Below are 17,864 nucleotides of genomic sequence, written 5' to 3' on the forward strand. Positions count from 1 at the left end.
ACGTCATATAATAAAGAAAGACCATATTCATCGTCTGTTGCCCTGTTTTTCTCTTCTTAGTCTCTGTAGGACTAAAACACCTTACTTTATATAGAGGACGCAAGTGATGGGGTCCTGCGTAGTGTAGAGGGCCAAGTAACTTAAGCATTCCCCAGTTCCACAACCCTTTCCCTAACATTTTGTTTGCGACAATTGTCATCGGAGTCTTTATTTAGCTCCTCTTTCCTCCAACGCGAAGCCAAACCTTCTGTCAAACCTCGATATGAATAACGGATTGTGTGTGGTCTGACCACACACACACACACACACACACACACACACACACACACACACACACACACACACACACACACACATTTGACACGATACGCACCTCGCTGAGGATGTTGGAGAGGTGACGAATCTCGGGCCTGCGTGCAATGCGCTGCTGCTGCAGACTCTTCCCCTTCTTCGTCGATGGTTCCGTGGGTGCAGTTGGAACAAAGGCGGTGGTGTTGCCAATGCCCTTGAGCGTGCGCTGGGAGCCAACATACTCAAAGTACTCCTCCGTGGTGTCACGCGTCGTCTCGCACACGAGCACTTCGTTCGGGGCAGCAACTTGCATCAGGCGCGCGGCAAGGTTCACGGTGCGTCCCAGGACCGTGTACTCACGGCGCTTTGTGGCGCCAACAACGCCGCAGAAGACGTGGCCGGTTGAAACGCCCACGGAGCACGTGATCTGGTTGTGTGCCAGCCTGCTTGCAGCCCTGAACTTGGCCATGGCCTTTGGCGCCTCCTTCACCAGCAGCCGCGCTGCGCTCGTTGCGCGAATGGCGTCATCCGCGTGTTTCATGGGCGGCAGCCCAAACACGCACAAGACGAGCAGGCCCTTATCGTCCACAATGAACTTGTTGATGGAGCCCTCCCAGGTGTAGATGCAGTGCTGCACGTGCAGCATGAGGGCGTTGCCGCGTTCCACAGCCTCATGCGCCCCGCCCATCAGCTGATTCGCGTCGAGCTGGAAGTTGTCAAACCGCACAAACAAAATGGAGACTTCGCGCATTTCAGCAAGGTGGCCCGAATGCCCGGCGTCCAGCTGGCGCGTCACTGCCCGCGGAATGTACCTGTTGTGTGTGTATATGTGTGTGTTTGTGTGTGTGTGTGTGTGTGTGTTGTGTGTGTGTGTGTGTGTGTGTTGTGTGTGTGTTGTGTGTGTGTTGTGTGTGTGTTGTGTGTGTGTGTGTTGTGTGTGTGTTGTGTTGTGTGTGTGTTGTGTTTGTGTTTGTGTGTGTGTTTGTGTGTGTGTGTGTGTTTGTGTGTGAGTTGATGATTGCACTCGTGTCAAGTTGATTAAGACACACCATCCCGCATCCTCCACAACCCCGCCCCCCCCCCTCCCGCAGCCAAATCCACAACCAACATCCCTCCAGCTTGCGTCATGCCATCACCACACACGCAACTTCACCTCTTGAGCACGGGCAAGTGCTTGGCGCGCAGATGCGCCTCCCTCCGGACGGGCGGTGCTGGCGGTGCCACCAGCAGCTTGTCGAGCCGCATGAACCGGGAGTGTACCGCCTTTGGCACTGCTGCCTTGCGCTCGTGGTTCTGCACGCGCTGTTGGGGCGTTGGGTTGGGGCGGGTTGTGGAGCAAGTGGGGTGGGGAGGCGTGTAAGGGGACGTTGAGGAAGTGACGTTTTGTTGTGACGTGCATGCATTTACGCACGAGTGCGAAGAGGTATACAGACGCAACCAGCACACACAGGCCAAGACCGAGGTCTACGAGGTGTGCCAGCGCTTACGAGCGCAAATGGGTGCGAACAAACGCGAAAGCACAAACGCATACACACACATGCACAAGCACATGCACACGTACACACGCATATACAAATATACACAATCACATGCACACACATGCACACACACACACACACATGCACAAGCACATGCACGCACCGCGCGTTCGTGGAGGATGACAACGCTTGTGCCGATGGCGTCGGTGGATTTTAGTTCCTGCCAGGCCTCTGGCGAAAGGACCGTCTCGCCAGGCTCGGCCAGAGGCTCGGCCACGCCAATTTGGGCCATTGGTGGACCATCAATGATAAACTCCATGCGCTGCAGTGCGCCACCCTGTAGAGGGACGCGTGCAATGTGATGTGTGAGGTTTGTGTGGAGGGAACGGGTGTTGGCGGGCATGATGGTGAGTGCGAGTATGAAGGTGCGAGTGTGAAAAAGAAGAAGACAGTCGAAGGAAAGGTTTGAACATGCGCAGCTGTTGGCACTTGCATGCGTTGCAAGTTGCATGTCTCCACGTATGGAAGAGTGAATGCACTTGCATATGCACTCGAGCATTGCCCAAGCACAAGCACACACACACGCACCACGTGGAGTGAAGTGTACGGTCCGCAGCCAATGCCCATATGGAGAGAGAGGAATATCTCTTCGTCATCAATGACGGTCGCCTTGTAGTTGTGCAAGCGCTGTTCGTACCGAATGTGCGGAGGTGATGGACGGAGAGGAGTTAGGGGGAGGAGCGCAGGGTGAGGCAATGACAGTTGATGCAGCGCAGGAAGCACACACACACACACACACACACACACACACACACACACACACACACACACACACACACACACATACATGCACACACGTACGCAGACACGAAATTCATGCGTGCAAGCATGCAACCTCGTGGATGTCGAGCGAGCATTTGGCGGCGAGGAGAACAGCGTCCCGGAATTCCGTAACGGCGTTGGGACTAACACCCACAGACCACGTGATGAGCAGGGCATCGCCCGCAAACTTGATGATGTCGCCACCGTAGTGCTGCACAATCTCAACCAGCACCTCGAAGAACGCGTTGAGCACGCTGCACAGCAGCTCTGCTCCGTTCGGCTGCCAGGGATAAGGGTTGTGTGTGTGTGTGTGTGTGTGTGTGTGCGTTAACGCGTTCACATGCATGCATGCATGCATGCATGCATGCTCCACCCTCGCACCCTCGCCTTCTCAAAGCATCACATGTGGCCAGCTCACCAGCTTTGAGAGGCGCTCCGTGAGACGGGTGAACCCGGACGCGTCTGCAAAGAGAACAGCACCGCTGCCTGTCAACGCCGACGCCATTTCGTCCTCATCTGCATCGTCAGTCTCGTTCTGCAACCAGATGTGGATATGCGTGGGTACGTTGGAGCGGGGGGGGGAGGTGAGCAAGCGAGGGAGTGGGTGGAAATGCATAAATTTATACGCGTGTGAGTAACATGTGTATGCATGAGTGAGAGAGCCTCTGTGTGAAATAGTGGGCGGCTAAAGTAGGGTGCGTATGGTTACATTCGCCAAGGGAGACTCCACCATGACACTAAGAGCGGGCCTCCGGCCGTAAACTCTGATGACTCCGTGCATGCTTGCATGCAAGCATGCACGCAAGCGACCACACACACACACACACAACACACACAACACACACACACAGACACACACACAGACACACACACACGCATACACGCACACACACACACGCACACACACACAACACACACACACGCACGCGTGACACCATCACGCACCATGATGTCGACGACGTGTGCGCAGAGGCTGCTGGGGAGGAAGGACATGTATGGGCCCACCTCAGCCTGCTGTCGTTTTGTTGCTGACAGGGCATATTTCAGCTGCACGCGGCGCACACGTGTACATGCGCGGCGGTGACCGTGATAGTGGCAGTGATAGTGGCAGTGATAGTGGCAGTGATAGTGGCAGTGATAGTGGCAGTGATAGTGGCAGTGATGGCACGTGGTCACGCGTGGTGGGAAATGAGAGGTCGCACGTGAGGGTGAGGTGCGGTTTTGATGGAGCCACAACATATGCACGAACAATTGATGGTTGTTCGCGTTTGTCAGAAATCAGATACAGAAACAGCAATGAGATCCGCATGAACACATGACCACGTGAACAAATACCCATTTACCCCGACATTGACCCTTGCACACATGGTCACCGACACGAGCACAACAATTGAGTGAAGATGTCCACAAGTCAAACAACAGCACTCGTAGTCACAACTCACCCTCTCACGCATGACGAGCTTCTTGAGCTTGGGGCACTGCCAGTACGACTGGCGGTGTTCGCGTGTGCATGACGCCGTGTAGCACCTGCACATGTTGGAGATGACGGAGATGGGGATGAGCGACATGCAAGCCTGCGAGCTTCAGTGCACACATACATCAGTTGCAGCACAGTTGCTGACACAATCCCCTTCACACACACATACACACCCACACACACCCACACACACCCACACACACATCTACACATACACACATACACATGCATGCATGCTCACTGACTTGCAGTGTGGCCATGTGCTTGCATTGCCGGAAGGGCCTCGCTTGCAAGGGCACGTTGGTGAGTAGCAGCCGTATGGCATGAGTGTTTCGTGGTGCCAGTCTTCCAACACCTCTTCCACAATGTATGCAGAGTATCTGCCGTCACCAATTGCTTCTGCGTCTTCCTCGTCCCACGATGCGATTTCTGGGTACGACTCCAAGCTGCCGCGGTAGAAGCTGCCTGCAGGCAAGCCAAAGTCTCCGTTGCTTGCATGCATGGAAAATGCGCCAAACCCTGCGTGCGCGGACCTGCCGTGCTGCAGCAGCTGTTGCTGCTTGCGCTGCATCTTGTTCTTCCTGTTGCGCATGCTTCGCGAACGCCTCCGCAAATTATCCGCCTCTGCCGCCAACGTCACCATCCTCGATGTCTGATTGGGTCCGTGGAGACTCAGGCTTGCACCGCGCGGGCGGCGCTTTGTGCTCGGCTTGTCGTAGAAGGCCGACGATGTTGAGGTGAGGGACTGCTGTGCGCGCTGCCCGTGTGTCTCGGCGGCAAACCCATCGCTGCTAGCAGAGGTGGTGGGAAAGTTGATGGCGGAGGTGGACACGTGCAGGCCTGTGCCGTGCTGTTGCTGTACGTTGAGGTGGCTGTCCTGCTTCCTGCCTCTGCTGTCATCATCGTTAGGGTGCAGGCTGCTGCTGCTGCGGCGGAGTGACGGGCCTTGTTGACTACGTGACGATGCTGATGCTGGTCTTGCTGATGATGACGACGATGATGAAGCTGGGTTGCCTGTGCCCGCGCTGCCTTGGCTATCGTCGTAGGCAACACCCTCCGTGCGCAACAGGGACGTCAGATTCATCGTGTTCCGGCCCATACGGCGGCAAAGGCCAGGATCGGCATGGCCATAATCGTCGTCGTCGTCGTCGTCGTCGTTGGCAGGACGACGATGACGGGTGGTGCTGCTGCTGCTGCTGGTGTCTTTGGTGCTGCTTGCAGTGTTGCCTGCAGCGTTGCTGCTACTCTGAGTGTTGTTTGTGGCCTGGGCGTCCTTGGTTGGCGTTGTAGTCACGGATGCAGGCATGGACGATGACGTGCGCGTTGGGGGCGTTGCCGGTGGTGAGGAACGCCCTGTGCCGCTGGTTGCCGTTGCTGCATGTTGGGCCGTCATCGTGGTCGACGTCGTTGGTGTTGATGTACCTTCGGATGCCTTGGCCTGATCGGAGCCCGCGGGGCTGGTTGTATCCTGTTGAGCCTTGGGAAGTGCATGCGCCGGTGCTGGGGCGGCCTTACCATCGCTGCTGCCGTTGCCAGCGCGCGGCTCGGGGTTCTTGGACGGTGGCCAAACGAGGCATTGTGCGCTGCTCGCGCGAGGGACGGGCGGACGCGACTCCATGTGAGGTCGGTTCTGGGTCGTGCCGTCCGCGGTCGTTGTGGATGTTGTTGTTGCTTTGCCCCTTGCACCTGACGGGAGCATGCTGGGGCTGGGGGATGCTGTGCTGTTGTTGGAGTGGTTATGGGTGAGTGGATGGTGCGTGCATGCGTGCGTGCATGCGCGCGTGTGTGTGGATGCGTGTGCGTGTGTGTGTGCGTGTGTGTGTGTGTGTGCGTGTGCGTGTGTGTGTGTGTGTGTGTGTGTGTGTGCTCACGCACTGACTTGTTTGCTGTGCTTGTATATGTGTGGCTGGTCTGCGAGTCGGTGCTGTGTTGCTTGTCGTGGAGTGAATGAATGGCTGATGGATGCAATGTGTCGGTGCGGAAAGCAGCGGTGGGGGAGGGGGAGGGTTGGCTCTTGCTTCGTCGTTGTGGTCGGTTGGTTGTGGTGGTTGGTTGCTTCGATCGTCTCAGTCACTCTTGTGTGGTGGCTGCAAGAGAATGCGGTGGGTGGTCTGCACCTGAGAACCTGACTTGCTCGCTTGGTGACTTGGTTATCTGACTGCGTCGTGATGTGAATGGCTTCACGCAAGGAGAGCGTGGGACACGCACGCACCAACAGGAAACGCTGGTATGTCTGTTCGTGTTCGTATGCGTGTGCGCGCGTGTGAATGCGAGTGTGAGTGTGAGTGAGTGTGTGAGTGAGTGGAAAGGGGGTTGCGATGTATGAAAGGGGGAAGGCTGGAAGGTGATGCTTTTGGGAGAGAACACGGTATGGTATGGGTTGGTGTGTGTGTGGTGCATTTGCGTATGGGGTGCTTGTGCTTGTGTTTGCGCACACCACACATACCAACTCACGGACAACCACAACAAACCCAACCAAACGCCCATCGCCACTGCAAAACGCAATCGAACCTGACGTGCGCGGGGTAGGACTGTTCGTTGTTGCGCGAACCACAAAAAAAAGAAAAAAAAAGAAAAGCGATCCTTTCACACAACAGCACATGATGTCGTCGCACAATGTGCTTGGTGGCAAATTTGCGTTTGCCATTCCTGACCACTTGCTCACGGGCCGCAAGGAAGTGATTTTGCCACACGAAACAGGGCGAGGCGCGTGCCCTGCTGCTCCAGAAAAACCAGGAGCGAAGGGCGCACGTTGCGTTGCTCCTCCAACAACAACAAAGCACAAAGGAAGAGCACGTCGCACTCAGCACCAGGCACAACAACAGGCACAAGCAGCAGTGCAGCAGGTGCCATCCCCACCCCACCCCCGTGTTGTTCTCGCACCACCCACTCCCACTCCACTCTCTCACCACCACCAAACGCTGTTGTCGTAGCCACGCGGCCTCTACCACCTCCACCTGTCCTCCAGAGCCAGAGCCAGAGCTCTTGCATTCAGCGCATACCAGCGAGGTCGCGGATACGCACCAGAAACTGCAGCGGCGAGATCACATCACACGAGCAGTGAGCGTGCATCGCATTCACTTACGCGGTTGAGGACAGGGAAGGCATCAAAGGTTTACATCACCCACCATAGAAAGCATCAGCATGGCACGCCAGAGTGTGACATCGCAGCTGTCGCAGTTGGAAGAGGAGACACAGGCGGTGGGATCCAAACCACAGATGACGGCACAGCTTGTGCAAGGGAGTGTACAAAGGTGTGCGCCATCCCTGCCCGCGTCCGGCCTCAAGTACTGGCGCGACATTTCGTGGCCCAGCTTCTTCACTGCCCTCGCCTTGCTTGTCATCTCCAGAATAAAGGCCCACGCGAACACAGACTGGTGAGTGCGTGTGTGTGTTTGGGGGCGGGGGGGCGGGTGTGCTTCGACATGTGTGTGTGCTTCGATGCGTGTGTGTGTGTGCCATGCTCAACAAGAACCGTCGTTGCATGCTGTCTCACACCTGTTGTGTCACACCATGAATCAGGACTGTGAATGAGTTCAACCATGTCTTGTACCGCTATCCCATGGTGGAGAAGGAGATTGTTCCGACATGGGCGTTTCTCCTGTGGATCTTCGCCATGGCCTTTGTTGTCCTTGGCCTGGAGATCTGGCTCGTGCGGTGAGTATCACATGCATCCATGTGTGTGTAGAGAAAAAGGGGAGCTTTTGTTGAAGGGTGGAGTGTGTTGCTGCATGTGCAACGTACGATACAATCTGCGGTGTGTGCTGACCTTGTGAGTTGCCGCCGCTCCTGTTTCCGAACCAAATGTGTGTGTGTGTGTGTGTGTGTGTGTGTGTGTGTGTGTGTGTGTTCAGGTCGGTGACGCTGAAGACGCGGGTGATTATGGGGTTCAACGTGGGCCTGGGCATGTTGGAGGGCTTCTTCTACACTGTTGCCTTTACTGAGTTTACCAAGATCTGGATTGGCGAGCCGAGGTACGGTTGGGTTAGGGGAGGGAGGGCGGGGTGGGGAGAGATGGAGAGAGATGGAGAGAGGGAGGGAGTTGTGAAATTCGTTGTGTGTGTGTGTGTGTGTGTGTGTGTGTGTTTCCGTGCGGCGCACCTTCATCTTGTTGACTGTATCATTCTCTCACACACCGTGTCCACTGTATCATTCGCTCTCTCTCGCGCGTACGCGCCATCATTCCAGGCCCGACTTTGTTGCGCGGTGCCTGGGGTCGCACGATGCAGTCGCGTCATTTGACGCCGACGGCGTGATTGTGTGCACGCAGCAGGTTGGCTCAAACGCGCGCGAGTCATTTCCCTCTGGCCATTCCAGCACCACCTTCTCCTGCGGCGTCTTCCTCACCGCTTACTTCATCTGGACTGCATACTTCCGCCGCGTGGTCAGTGTGTGTGTGTGTGTGTGTGTGTGTGTGTGTGTGTGTGTGTGTGTGTGTGTGTGTGCGTGTGTGTGCGTGTGCGTGTGTGTGTCTGTCTGTGTGTGTTCCACAAACTTCATCTGTGTTGATCTGGCCCCCATCTTCCGCGCCATCCTCTAGCCCTCACCTTGTTCTCCTTTTCCAATCCTCTCGTCCATCCCCCTCCCCCCACCCCCATTTTCTTTATTTCGTGTTGTTTCAGAACCTGCCGTGGCGCGACGCTGCGCGGCGGTGGTACAGTCGCTTTGGCCTCATGGTCGCCGACATTGGCTATCTCGCCTGCTTCTGGCCCATCGTCTTTGCAGCCTTTGTTGCTGCAAGGTGCGTTGCTGTGTTTGTGTGTGTGCGTGTGTTGTGTTGTGTTGTGTTTTGTGTGTTGTGTTTTGTGTGTGGTGTGTGTGTGTGTGTGTGTGTGTGTGTGTGTGTTATGTGTTGTGTGTGTGTGTGTGTGTGTGTGTGTGCTGACGTGTTTGGTTGCTGTGAAGTGTTACCACCGTTTCCCCGTGAATCACCGAAACGCTCTCCCAATGTCACGTCTTCCAACGAAACGCCTCCACCTAACCCTCAACACCCCCCTCCCCTCCCCGCCATCACAACAACAACGACAGCCGAGTGTCTGATCACCGTCACTCGCCGGCGGATGTCGTGTCTGGCGCGCTGCTGGGCACGCTCTTTGGCGCCATTCTCTTTGCCCGCCTCCTCTCGCGGGACTACGCCGCGGCTGCAACAGCGCAGCCATCAGTACACCCCGCAGCACACACGGCAGCCACGCCCCTCTTGTCGTCGTCGTCATCGGCGCCGAACGCAAACGCGAGTGCGGATGTGTTTGCGCAATCGGCGGGGCCGCTCGAAGATCAGGACGACACCGACAACGACGATAACTGATGTGCGTGTGTGTGTGCCAAGTGCAGTACAGGCTGCAAACACGATGATGTACACGTGGTGATGGAGAGGGTTGTCCGGTTGTCTCTTTCGCGTGTCGCCGCCGTTTGCTTGACCGTTTTTGCCTTTGTTGTTTTTGTTGTTGTGTGAAAGTCCTCGCTTAATTAGCTCGCTTACATGTGTGTGTGTTTGAGAAAGAGAATGTCGTGCCGCCTTGTTCCGCTGTTGGTTGTGTGTTGTTTTATTTTCTGCCGCGTACCATACCTAGGTTGCCCCCCCCCACCTTGTTCCCCTTTGCTCGTTTCTGTGTTCTGTGTTCGGTTTTGTTGTTTTGCTTACGACCTCAATGATGCTACTGCTACCAATGACGATGACGACGGTGCTGTTGGTGATGGCTGTTGATGATGATGGTGCATTGCATCCCCACCCCCTTTGTTGTGTCGATGTGTGTGTGTGTGTGTGTGTGTGTGTGTGTGTGTGTGTTGTTCTTCACGCGTGTCCCATATGACGTTTCCTGTCAGGAGCTGTGCCTTTACAACGTTACAACTGCAAGTACACAGTCCCACAATGCAACCGAGCAAGCAAGGGGTTGGTTTGACTGTGATGTGATGTTGTGACCCGACACATTCACATTCAAATCATGGTGGGAGGCGGGTGAGTGGCAGGTGCGCTTCTGTCTGTTTGCTGTTGTTTGTTGTGTCATTTCAGCCATTTCCTGTCGAAATTCAAATTTCCCGGCAGCAGAATTTTGGCGCATTGGTCCTTCCACACCCAGCAAGAAGCAAGCAAGCAACAACGGCAACAGCAACGATGCACGAACCAAGGCAGGCGCGCAGGCAGCGAGCAACCATGTGCCATGAGACACACATGCACATGCACACAGAGCAAGCACGCGCGCAACACACACACACACACACACACACACAACACACACGACACAACACACAACACACACACACACACATGCACACATTCACAACTGGACGGCAGCAATGGCTTCGCTGAGACAGAGAGAAAGGGGTGCATGACACGATGACGGGACGCATTCACGTCACGCCGCACTCATCCCGAGCCTGAGAACGCCGTGAATAGCAATGGGTGTTCGTGCCTGCGCACTCAGGGTTTTGACACAGAGGGGAAGGAAAGCCACGGCATAATGGGGGCTGCTCCTGCGAGCGTGTGAGCGCACGCGGCCACAATGCACCTCGGGCGGGCGATGTATGTGGCGCTGATGGCGAGCGAGTGTTCATTTTCATCATCGCCATCTCTTCGAGCCAGCACAAGCACAGGACGCACAAGACTCGCACAAGACGCTCACAAGACGCCCCAAGGACATTGATCGACGATAGCGACACAAGGATAAGGAGCAGAAGAACAGGAAGCTGAAGCAGAAGGACAAATAAGGAGGAACAGAAGGAGAAGGAGAAGCAGCATTGCGATTGAGACCAGGACCCAGCCCTGCTTTGGATATCACAGCTTCACTAGCTTCGGCAACACCAGCTTCACTCTCGCACACTCTCCAACGCACTCTTCGACGCATCGAGGCTTTTACACACCCTCTCGCATCAACCAAACACACTAGCACCTACGCTTCGATACACGCCATCGGCACGATGAAGACTATGCTGTTTACAGCTGCGGCGCTGCTCGTCTGCGCCTGCCTCGCTTCGGGACAGACCACCTCCACAGCACCCACGACAGATGGCTCAGGCTCTGGCACAGGCCCCACACTGCAGACGACCACAGTACCGACGACCACGTCTACAACGATGGATGGCTCTGGCTCTGGCTCTGGCACGGGCCCCACCTTTTCATCCACGACGACAACCACCGCCACCTGCACCTCTCTGTGCGTGGACAAGCCCAAGCCGTGCTCGCAGATCTACGATGCGCAGGCGTGCCAGGCTGAGGACGCGTGCGAGTGGGACTACACCAACTCGTGCAAGGACAAGGACCTCGGCTGCTCCAACCGCACCGTGAGTGCTCTGCGTTTGTGTCGTTGTGTGTGAGTGAGTTGGATTGTGTGTGTGTGAGTGAGTTGGATTGTGTGTGTGTGTGTGTGTGTGTGTGTGTGTAAGCTTGATTGTGTCTGTGTGTTGAGTGCACTTGGTGCTGCTTGTGTGTCTCCTACATTTCTGTTGTCGTGCATTGGCCGGTTCTGTGTTGCTCATAAGCTGCCACGCGTCCACCCACATCTGCGTTTGCACAACAGGCTGAGGCATGCGTGTACTACCAGCAGTGCATGGTGATCGAGGACTGCCCAACAACGACCACCACCACGACGACGACTACGACGACAACCACCACCACAACCACCACGTGCCCCTCTGTGTGCACGGAGAAGGCCAAGCCGTGCTCCCAGCTGTACGACGCTCAATCATGCAATGACAACGAGCTCTGCCAGTGGGACTACACCGGCCAGTGCATGGACATTGTCTTTGGCTGCGAGTACATTGCGGTGAGTGAGTGAGTGTGTGAGTGTGTGTGTGTGTGTGTGTGTGTGTGTGTGTGTGTGTGTGTGTGTGTGTGTGTGTGTGTGTGTGTGTGTGTGTGTGTGTGTGTGTGTGTGTGTGTGTGAGGGAGGGAGTGTGTGTGTGCTTGCTTTTGGAGTTCTCAAGGCTTGCTACACAGCTTGCTACACAGCTTGCTACACAGCTTGCTACACAGCTTGCTACACAGCTTGCTACACAGCTTTGCTACTTCCAACGACCCGTGTGTGATGCGCCACGCTCACCAATCCCTTTGTTTGCTGTTTCCTCCTCTTCATCTTCTTCAGACCGAGAACTGCACCAGCGTCGTTGGCTGCCAGCTTGAGGAGAACTGCCCCACGACCACGACGACAACCACCACCACCACCACATGCGAGATGGTTGGCACGTGCGAGCCCCTGAACGCGTACGCGTGCGACTACGCCTACCGCGTGGACTGCGAGGCCCACTACGGCTGCCAGTGGGACTACACCGGCTTCTGCTACGCCATGCAGCACCCATGCGTCTACATTCAGGTAAGGAGAAGGGGACTGAACTTGCTGCGAGATGGTCCTTGTTGTTCGTGTTGTTTCTGGTCGTTGTTCGTGTTCTTCTTGTTCTTGTTGCTCGGGGTTTGTGTTTCAACTCTCCTCACCATTGCCTCCACCATGCTCACCATCATCATCATCTCCGCCACCACCACCATCATCACCACCACCACCTTTGCCACCACGAACCATTGACAGGATGAGGGCGAGTGCTCGTACAACAGCAACTGCACGTGGCACGAGGAGTGCCTTCTCAAGAACGACACCGTGCCCGACAGCACCACCCAGGGCTACACGACCACCAACCGCCCGTACACAACAACCACCACGGAGGCAGCATACACCACCACGCCGCCCGCCTACACGACGACAACGACAACCACCAAGGCCTACACGACGGCCACCACCACGCAGGCCTACACGACGACCAAGAAGAACGTGTACACCACGCCCAACAGCTACCCGAGGTCCACCACTGAGATTGGCCTTGGCGACCCCGTCACCACCACCGCCAACCCCAACAACGACGCGTCCTCGGCAGCCTCCCTCTCTGGCGGCGCTGTGGCCGGCATTGTCGTGGGCGTGCTCGTGCTCGTGGCCGCCGTTGCTGCCGTCGTTGTCACCCGCAAGCGCGCCAAGTCAAACTCTGCAGACGTGACGACATCCAACGACGACGGCGTTGTGCCGCCGCCACAGACCGGGGACAACGCCGTCTGAGCCACGGCGGTGGCCTGACGTGTGATGATGGCGATGATGTGAAAGGAAAAGGAGAATGTGGATGATGCGTGGATGATGCGTGGATGACGCGTGAAGGACGTGTACTTACATTATAACTGTGCCCCTCTGGTGGTTTTGTGTCTTGCTGTGACCCCATATGTGTACATTTCTCTCTGTGCATTGTGCTTGTGTGTTCAAAGACATGCTTTGGTTCTTCTTCACTTGTGCAAACAAATAAAGGGAAGGGAACGACTCGAGATGCAAAGACAAGCAAGAAGAGGAGAAGAGCATGTGTGGTCGTGTGTGTGTGTGTGTGTTGCAGCGGCAGGGACAAACAAAGAGAGTCAGGAGAACAAACGGCAGTTGGATGTTCCTTCCACTCACAGCCGGCGCATTTCCACACGCACGCAAAACACGCCACCACAACATGCTGTCGGGAACGGCCCTCGTTGCCGGAAGGCGATGCATGGCGACGGCAGCTCGCCACCGCAGGTTGTTGTGGCTGTCGTCTTCCTCGCTCACTGGCACCCAGCACCGACACCAGCAGCAACAGCTGTCATCCTGCCGCCTCCCAGGTGTGTGTGTGTGATGACCTTTTGTTTGCGTGTCACAATCATGGATCAACCCCTTCCTTCCATCACACTCATCACGCATCAACCTCATCCACACTCCCCCCACTGATGCGTACCGTTCACAGCACACCCGCCAAGTGATGAGTTGCGAAGGCGCCACGAGGCGGTGGCTCACAACGTGCCCCCACAAAGCATCGTCATCGTCCCTTCAGCACCCACAGTTCTGATGACCAACGACATCCCATACAGATTCAGACAGGTGTGTGTGTATGTGTGTGAGTGTTTGTGTTTGCGTACATATGCGCAAGTGTGCGTGTGTGTGAGTGTGAAGATGAGAGCTACATTCAATTTGTGCGCATGCTCGTGCACGGTGCTTGACATGAGGCAATTCGACCACAGGCGCTCACAGCCGCACTCGCTGACCCCACTCCTACCCAACAGAACAGCAACTTCTTTTATTTGACGGGGCTTGCACGCGAGACACCTGCGGCGTTCATCCTCATCACAAGCGAAGCACAGCAGATTGAGCGCACCATCCTCGTCACCAAGCAGCAGGTGCTGTGAACAGACACCACTGCTGCTGCTGCTGCTGCTGCTGCTGCTTCGACTGGGCACGCGCAAGGGCGAGGATGGGATGTACACAGGACATGTACACAGTGTTGCCGCCACCTTTGCGTTTGCCACTCCTTTCTTTGACTGACACCAGTGTCCATTCATTTCTACCCTTCCTTTCTTTGTCTTTCGCTCCACGTTTGCAGTCTGCGTCGGACCGGCTGTGGAACGGAGCGCGCATGACTGCCGAGGAAGCGGCCAGCAGATGTGGGCCAGCCGTAGAACCAGCATACGCCGGTTGGTGTGTGTGTGTGTGTGTGTATGTGTGTGTGTTCGTGTGTGTGTGTGTGTGAACCTGTGCGTATGTATACATCAGCGCGTGTGCGTCCGATTGCATACACGTGTATGCAAGTCACGGTTTCCTCGCAGCCCATTCTTGCGTCTACAATCTCACCCCTCTTGTCGCACACACAAAACACACGCGCACACACAAAACACACACGCACGCGCGCGCACCACATGTGACAGACCAGCTGGAGCATGTGCTGGGGAGCCGGTATGCGCGGCAGTACACGCCAGTGGTGTCGTCGACGCAGCAGCACGACGGCTCGTTCCTGACGTCCATCTTGAAGCACGTGCCCTCTGACAAGACGCTGCCCGCTTCTCGCCCCATCGACCGTGCGCGGCTGCTCAAGTCTGCGCATGAGGTTGAGATGATGCAGGCGTCGGCGTCCATTGCGTCACAGGGGTTCCGCGTGACGATGGGCACGGCGCACGTGGGCCAGAACGAGCACGCCATTGACGCGCATTTGGAGAACGCGTTCCGCCAGCAGGGCGCCTCCATGCACGCCTATCCGCCCGTCGTAGCTGGCGGCTCCAACGCCCTCACGCTGCACTACGTGGAGAACAGCATGCCCGTGGGCACAGACGACCACGACTTGGTGCTGGTGGACGCCGGGTGCGAATATGGGCTGTACTGCAGCGACATTACGCGGTGCTGGCCAGTTGGCGGTCGCTTCTCCGCTGCGCAGGCCGACGTGTATAACGCCGTGCTCCGCGTGCAGCTCAAGTGCCTCGATGCCCTCGACACCCGCACCGTCACCAGCTTACAGGACCTGCACCACGTGGGTGTTGTTGTGTGCTTGTTGTGTGTGTTGGGGAGGGGGGTGGAGGGGAGGTTGTGTGTGTGTTGGGGGGATGGGGGGTGGAGGGGAGGGGAGGTTGTGTGTTGGCGTGTATGTGTGTGTGTGTGTGGTTGTATGTGGTTGCGTGATTGTGTGTGTGCGGCGCTTCAAAAGTGTTTGTAACTGACTCGCTTTTTGTAACTGACTCTCTTTCACACACACACACACACATTCACACACACACACACATTCACGCACGCAGAACGTGTTTATGCCTGCGCTTGAGGTGGAGGCGCTGCAGCTTGGCCTGCTGTCGCATGCAAGCCCCAAGGCGGCACGCGCCACCATCCTACGTGATCTGTGCCCGCACGCCATCGGCCACTACATTGGTTTGGATGTGCACGACACGCGCACGGTGCCGATGGCGCAGAGCTTTGAGGACGGCATGGTGGTGACGGTGGAGCCGGGCATGTACGTGCCGCAGGACGCCAGGTTCCCAGAGAGGTGAGCAACAACGTGGGGGAGGTTGTAATGGTGGAGGTGGAGGAGAGGGTGGGCTTTGTAACGGGTGAGGATGGATGGGGTGGATGGGATTGACTTTAAACAGATTTCCTTGCACGTACGAGTGTATTTGTGTGTGTATCGCACCAACATGTCAACGTCAACTCAATTCAACCCCCTTCCACCCCCCCCCCCCCCCCCCTGCTGTTGGCGCCGGCGGACGACGCTCGTGCGAGGGCCCATTCACTCTCCATCCGTATCTCTGCCAATCCTAAACGTGCAAGACTGAACGTTCCAGCACTCATGAAATTCATTAATGCTTTGGAATGCTAACAATCATATAAGAATTGAGGTAATATCGTCGACCCCCCCACCACACACACCACAGGTACCGCGGCATTGGGGTGCGCATTGAGGACGATGTTGCGTTGGTGAATGGCCGTTCCACTGTTCTTTCTCGCCACTGCCCCAAGACCATCACAGACGTGGAAGCAGCATTGAACTCACCGAGCACAGCGAGCACAACGAGCACAACAAGCTGACGGGGCTCGTCATGTGGTGTCGTGTCCTGCGCTTGTATACAACTCGTGGCAATTAAACGCAGCGTTTGGCTTGTGAATGCGCATCAAAACTGCGCTATCGTCTATATCCACCAAATTGCTGATGCAGATTTGTTTTTGTTTGTGTTTCGCGACGGCTTGGCGCAACAACCATCAGTGGTGATGAGATGAAGCAAGCAAGAAGCATGCATGTGTGTGTGTGTGTGTGTGTGTGGCCGCTGTGGCTGCTAGCTGGCGGTCTTGCAACACATTGCGCACCCTGTTGTTGGTGCGACCGCACATGCACGGACGATCGAATGTTGCTTCATTTTTCATCCAGCCCAGTGCAGCGCAGTAGGAGAGCAGAACAATACAACGAACGACAGACAACGTTGCAGCCATGGCTGATACCACAGAGAAGGATGCCCAGCAAACAGGTGTGTGTATGTGTGTGTGTGTGTGTGTGTTGGATACGGTTGCTGCCACGCGTTGCACCTGTGCAGCGGTTGTTCACGGAATGATGGCCGCGTGTGGCTTGGTACGCAGGCACGTACACGGTCAAGGCGGGCTTGGCGCAGATGCTGAAGGGCGGCGTCATCATGGACGTTGTCAACGCCAAGCAGGCCCAAGTGGCAGAGGTGCGTGTGTGTTTGGGGGGGGGGGGGAGATGCTGTGTGTGGTTTGCGAGCGAGGGTGCTTGAGCGTACCGCTTACTCTGACACTCTGCTGTTCCTTTGCATGGTCTGCAGAAGAGCGGCGCATGCGCCATCATGGCGCTTGAGCGTGTTCCCGCCGACATTCGCGCTGAAGGTGTGGGTGTGTGTGTGTGTGTGTGTGTGTGTGTGTGTGTTATGTTGTGTGTGTGCGAGGTAAGCATGCGATTCGTGTGAGCCTCAAGCATCGCCAGTACTCTCACGCGCCCTCTCATGAAATGCCACTCACCTCCACATGCCACAGGCGGTGTGGCGCGCATGTCTGACCCGAAGTTGATCAAGGAAATCAAGGCAGCCGTCACCATCCCCGTCATGGCCAAGGCCCGCATCGGTCACTTTGTCGAGGCGCAGGTTGTGCACATGTTCTGCGTGTGTGTGTGTGTGTGTGTGTGTGTGTGTGTGTGTGTGTGTGTGTGTGATCTGTTTGTGCGTGTGTGTATGTTCTGTTTGTGTATGTTCTGTGTGTGTGTGTGTGTCTGTCTGTCTGTGCACATGTATGCATGCATGCAAACACCGAACTACACAACAAACGTGTTGACACCCGTTCCTTGTCTTGATAATATGGCTTGGTTCTCACTGACCTCTTTGCATTGCCTGCACGCTGCGTTGTCCAGATTCTTCAGTCGCTGGACTGTGACTTTATCGACGAGAGCGAAGTGCTCACACCCGCAGACGGTCGGTGTGTGTGTGTGTGTGTGTGTGTGTGTGAGCGTGTATGTGTGTGTGTGTTTGTGTGTGTGTGTGTGTGTGTGTGTGTGTG

The 17,864-nt window shown here is 56.2% G+C and overlaps 5 protein-coding genes across 5 annotated transcripts in view; 4 read left to right on the forward strand and 1 right to left on the reverse strand.

Moving 5' to 3' along the window:
* Positions 1-81: 81 nt before the first annotated feature.
* On the reverse strand, positions 82-6,485 carry PTSG_09748 (uncharacterized protein; the record flags this gene model as incomplete). Its single annotated transcript, XM_004989046.1, has 10 exons — positions 4,314-6,485; positions 4,034-4,118; positions 3,537-3,638; positions 3,010-3,126; positions 2,665-2,871; positions 2,358-2,456; positions 1,933-2,106; positions 1,445-1,593; positions 374-1,103; positions 82-114 (listed from the first exon to the last, which is right to left on the reverse strand). The coding sequence occupies exons 1-10, from the start codon at positions 5,765-5,767 to the stop codon at positions 82-84; spliced, it is 3,150 nt and encodes a 1,049-aa protein (XP_004989103.1). The 5' UTR covers positions 5,768-6,485.
* Positions 6,486-6,902: 417 nt separating this feature from the next.
* Positions 6,903-9,373, forward strand: PTSG_09749 (uncharacterized protein; the record flags this gene model as incomplete). Its single annotated transcript, XM_004989047.1, has 6 exons — positions 6,903-7,445; positions 7,591-7,725; positions 7,923-8,042; positions 8,257-8,452; positions 8,691-8,809; positions 9,097-9,373. The coding sequence occupies exons 1-6, from the start codon at positions 7,213-7,215 to the stop codon at positions 9,371-9,373; spliced, it is 1,080 nt and encodes a 359-aa protein (XP_004989104.1). The 5' UTR covers positions 6,903-7,212.
* Positions 9,374-10,643: 1,270 nt separating this feature from the next.
* On the forward strand, positions 10,644-13,276 carry PTSG_09750 (uncharacterized protein). The gene is made up of 4 exons (XM_004989048.1): positions 10,644-11,346; positions 11,583-11,828; positions 12,147-12,374; positions 12,585-13,276. The coding sequence occupies exons 1-4, from the start codon at positions 10,984-10,986 to the stop codon at positions 13,101-13,103; spliced, it is 1,356 nt and encodes a 451-aa protein (XP_004989105.1). The 5' UTR covers positions 10,644-10,983; the 3' UTR covers positions 13,104-13,276.
* A 254-nt stretch (positions 13,277-13,530) lies between these two features.
* PTSG_12918 (uncharacterized protein) lies at positions 13,531-16,505 on the forward strand (the record flags this gene model as incomplete). The annotated part of the gene is made up of 7 exons (XM_004989049.1): positions 13,531-13,678; positions 13,801-13,934; positions 14,117-14,230; positions 14,434-14,524; positions 14,756-15,351; positions 15,614-15,855; positions 16,241-16,505. The coding sequence occupies 7 exons, from the start codon at positions 13,531-13,533 to the stop codon at positions 16,392-16,394; spliced, it is 1,479 nt and encodes a 492-aa protein (XP_004989106.1). The 3' UTR covers positions 16,395-16,505.
* The window catches only part of PTSG_12919 (pyridoxine biosynthesis protein pyroA), a 4,026-nt gene continuing 2,655 nt past the window's right edge, over positions 16,494-17,864 (forward strand). The window contains exons 1-5 of the mRNA XM_004989050.1: positions 16,494-16,828; positions 16,938-17,029; positions 17,141-17,201; positions 17,349-17,455; positions 17,719-17,859. Of these exons, the coding sequence (XP_004989107.1) occupies positions 16,792-16,828; positions 16,938-17,029; positions 17,141-17,201; positions 17,349-17,455; positions 17,719-17,859 (438 nt within the window). The 5' untranslated portion in view covers positions 16,494-16,791. The remainder of the gene's footprint in view (positions 16,829-16,937; positions 17,030-17,140; positions 17,202-17,348; positions 17,456-17,718; positions 17,860-17,864) is intronic.

The sequence above is a fragment of the Salpingoeca rosetta genome (genome assembly GCF_000188695.1).
Source record: "Salpingoeca rosetta unplaced genomic scaffold supercont1.31, whole genome shotgun sequence".
NCBI classification, from domain to species: Eukaryota; class Choanoflagellata; order Craspedida; family Salpingoecidae; genus Salpingoeca; species Salpingoeca rosetta.

What these genes read in the sequence shown, in the direction of transcription:
- PTSG_09750 (XM_004989048.1), top strand. Translation starts at nt 10,984, where the DNA reads ATGAAGACTATGCTGTTTACAGCTGCGGCGCTGCTCGTCTGCGCCTGC. An exon ending in TCGGCTGCTCCAACCGCACC is followed by an intron (nt 11,347 to 11,582) that starts GTGAGTGCTCTG and finishes TTTGCACAACAG; the next exon opens with GCTGAGGCATGCGTGTACTA. An exon ending in TTGGCTGCGAGTACATTGCG is followed by an intron (nt 11,829 to 12,146) that starts GTGAGTGAGTGA and finishes CATCTTCTTCAG; the next exon opens with ACCGAGAACTGCACCAGCGT.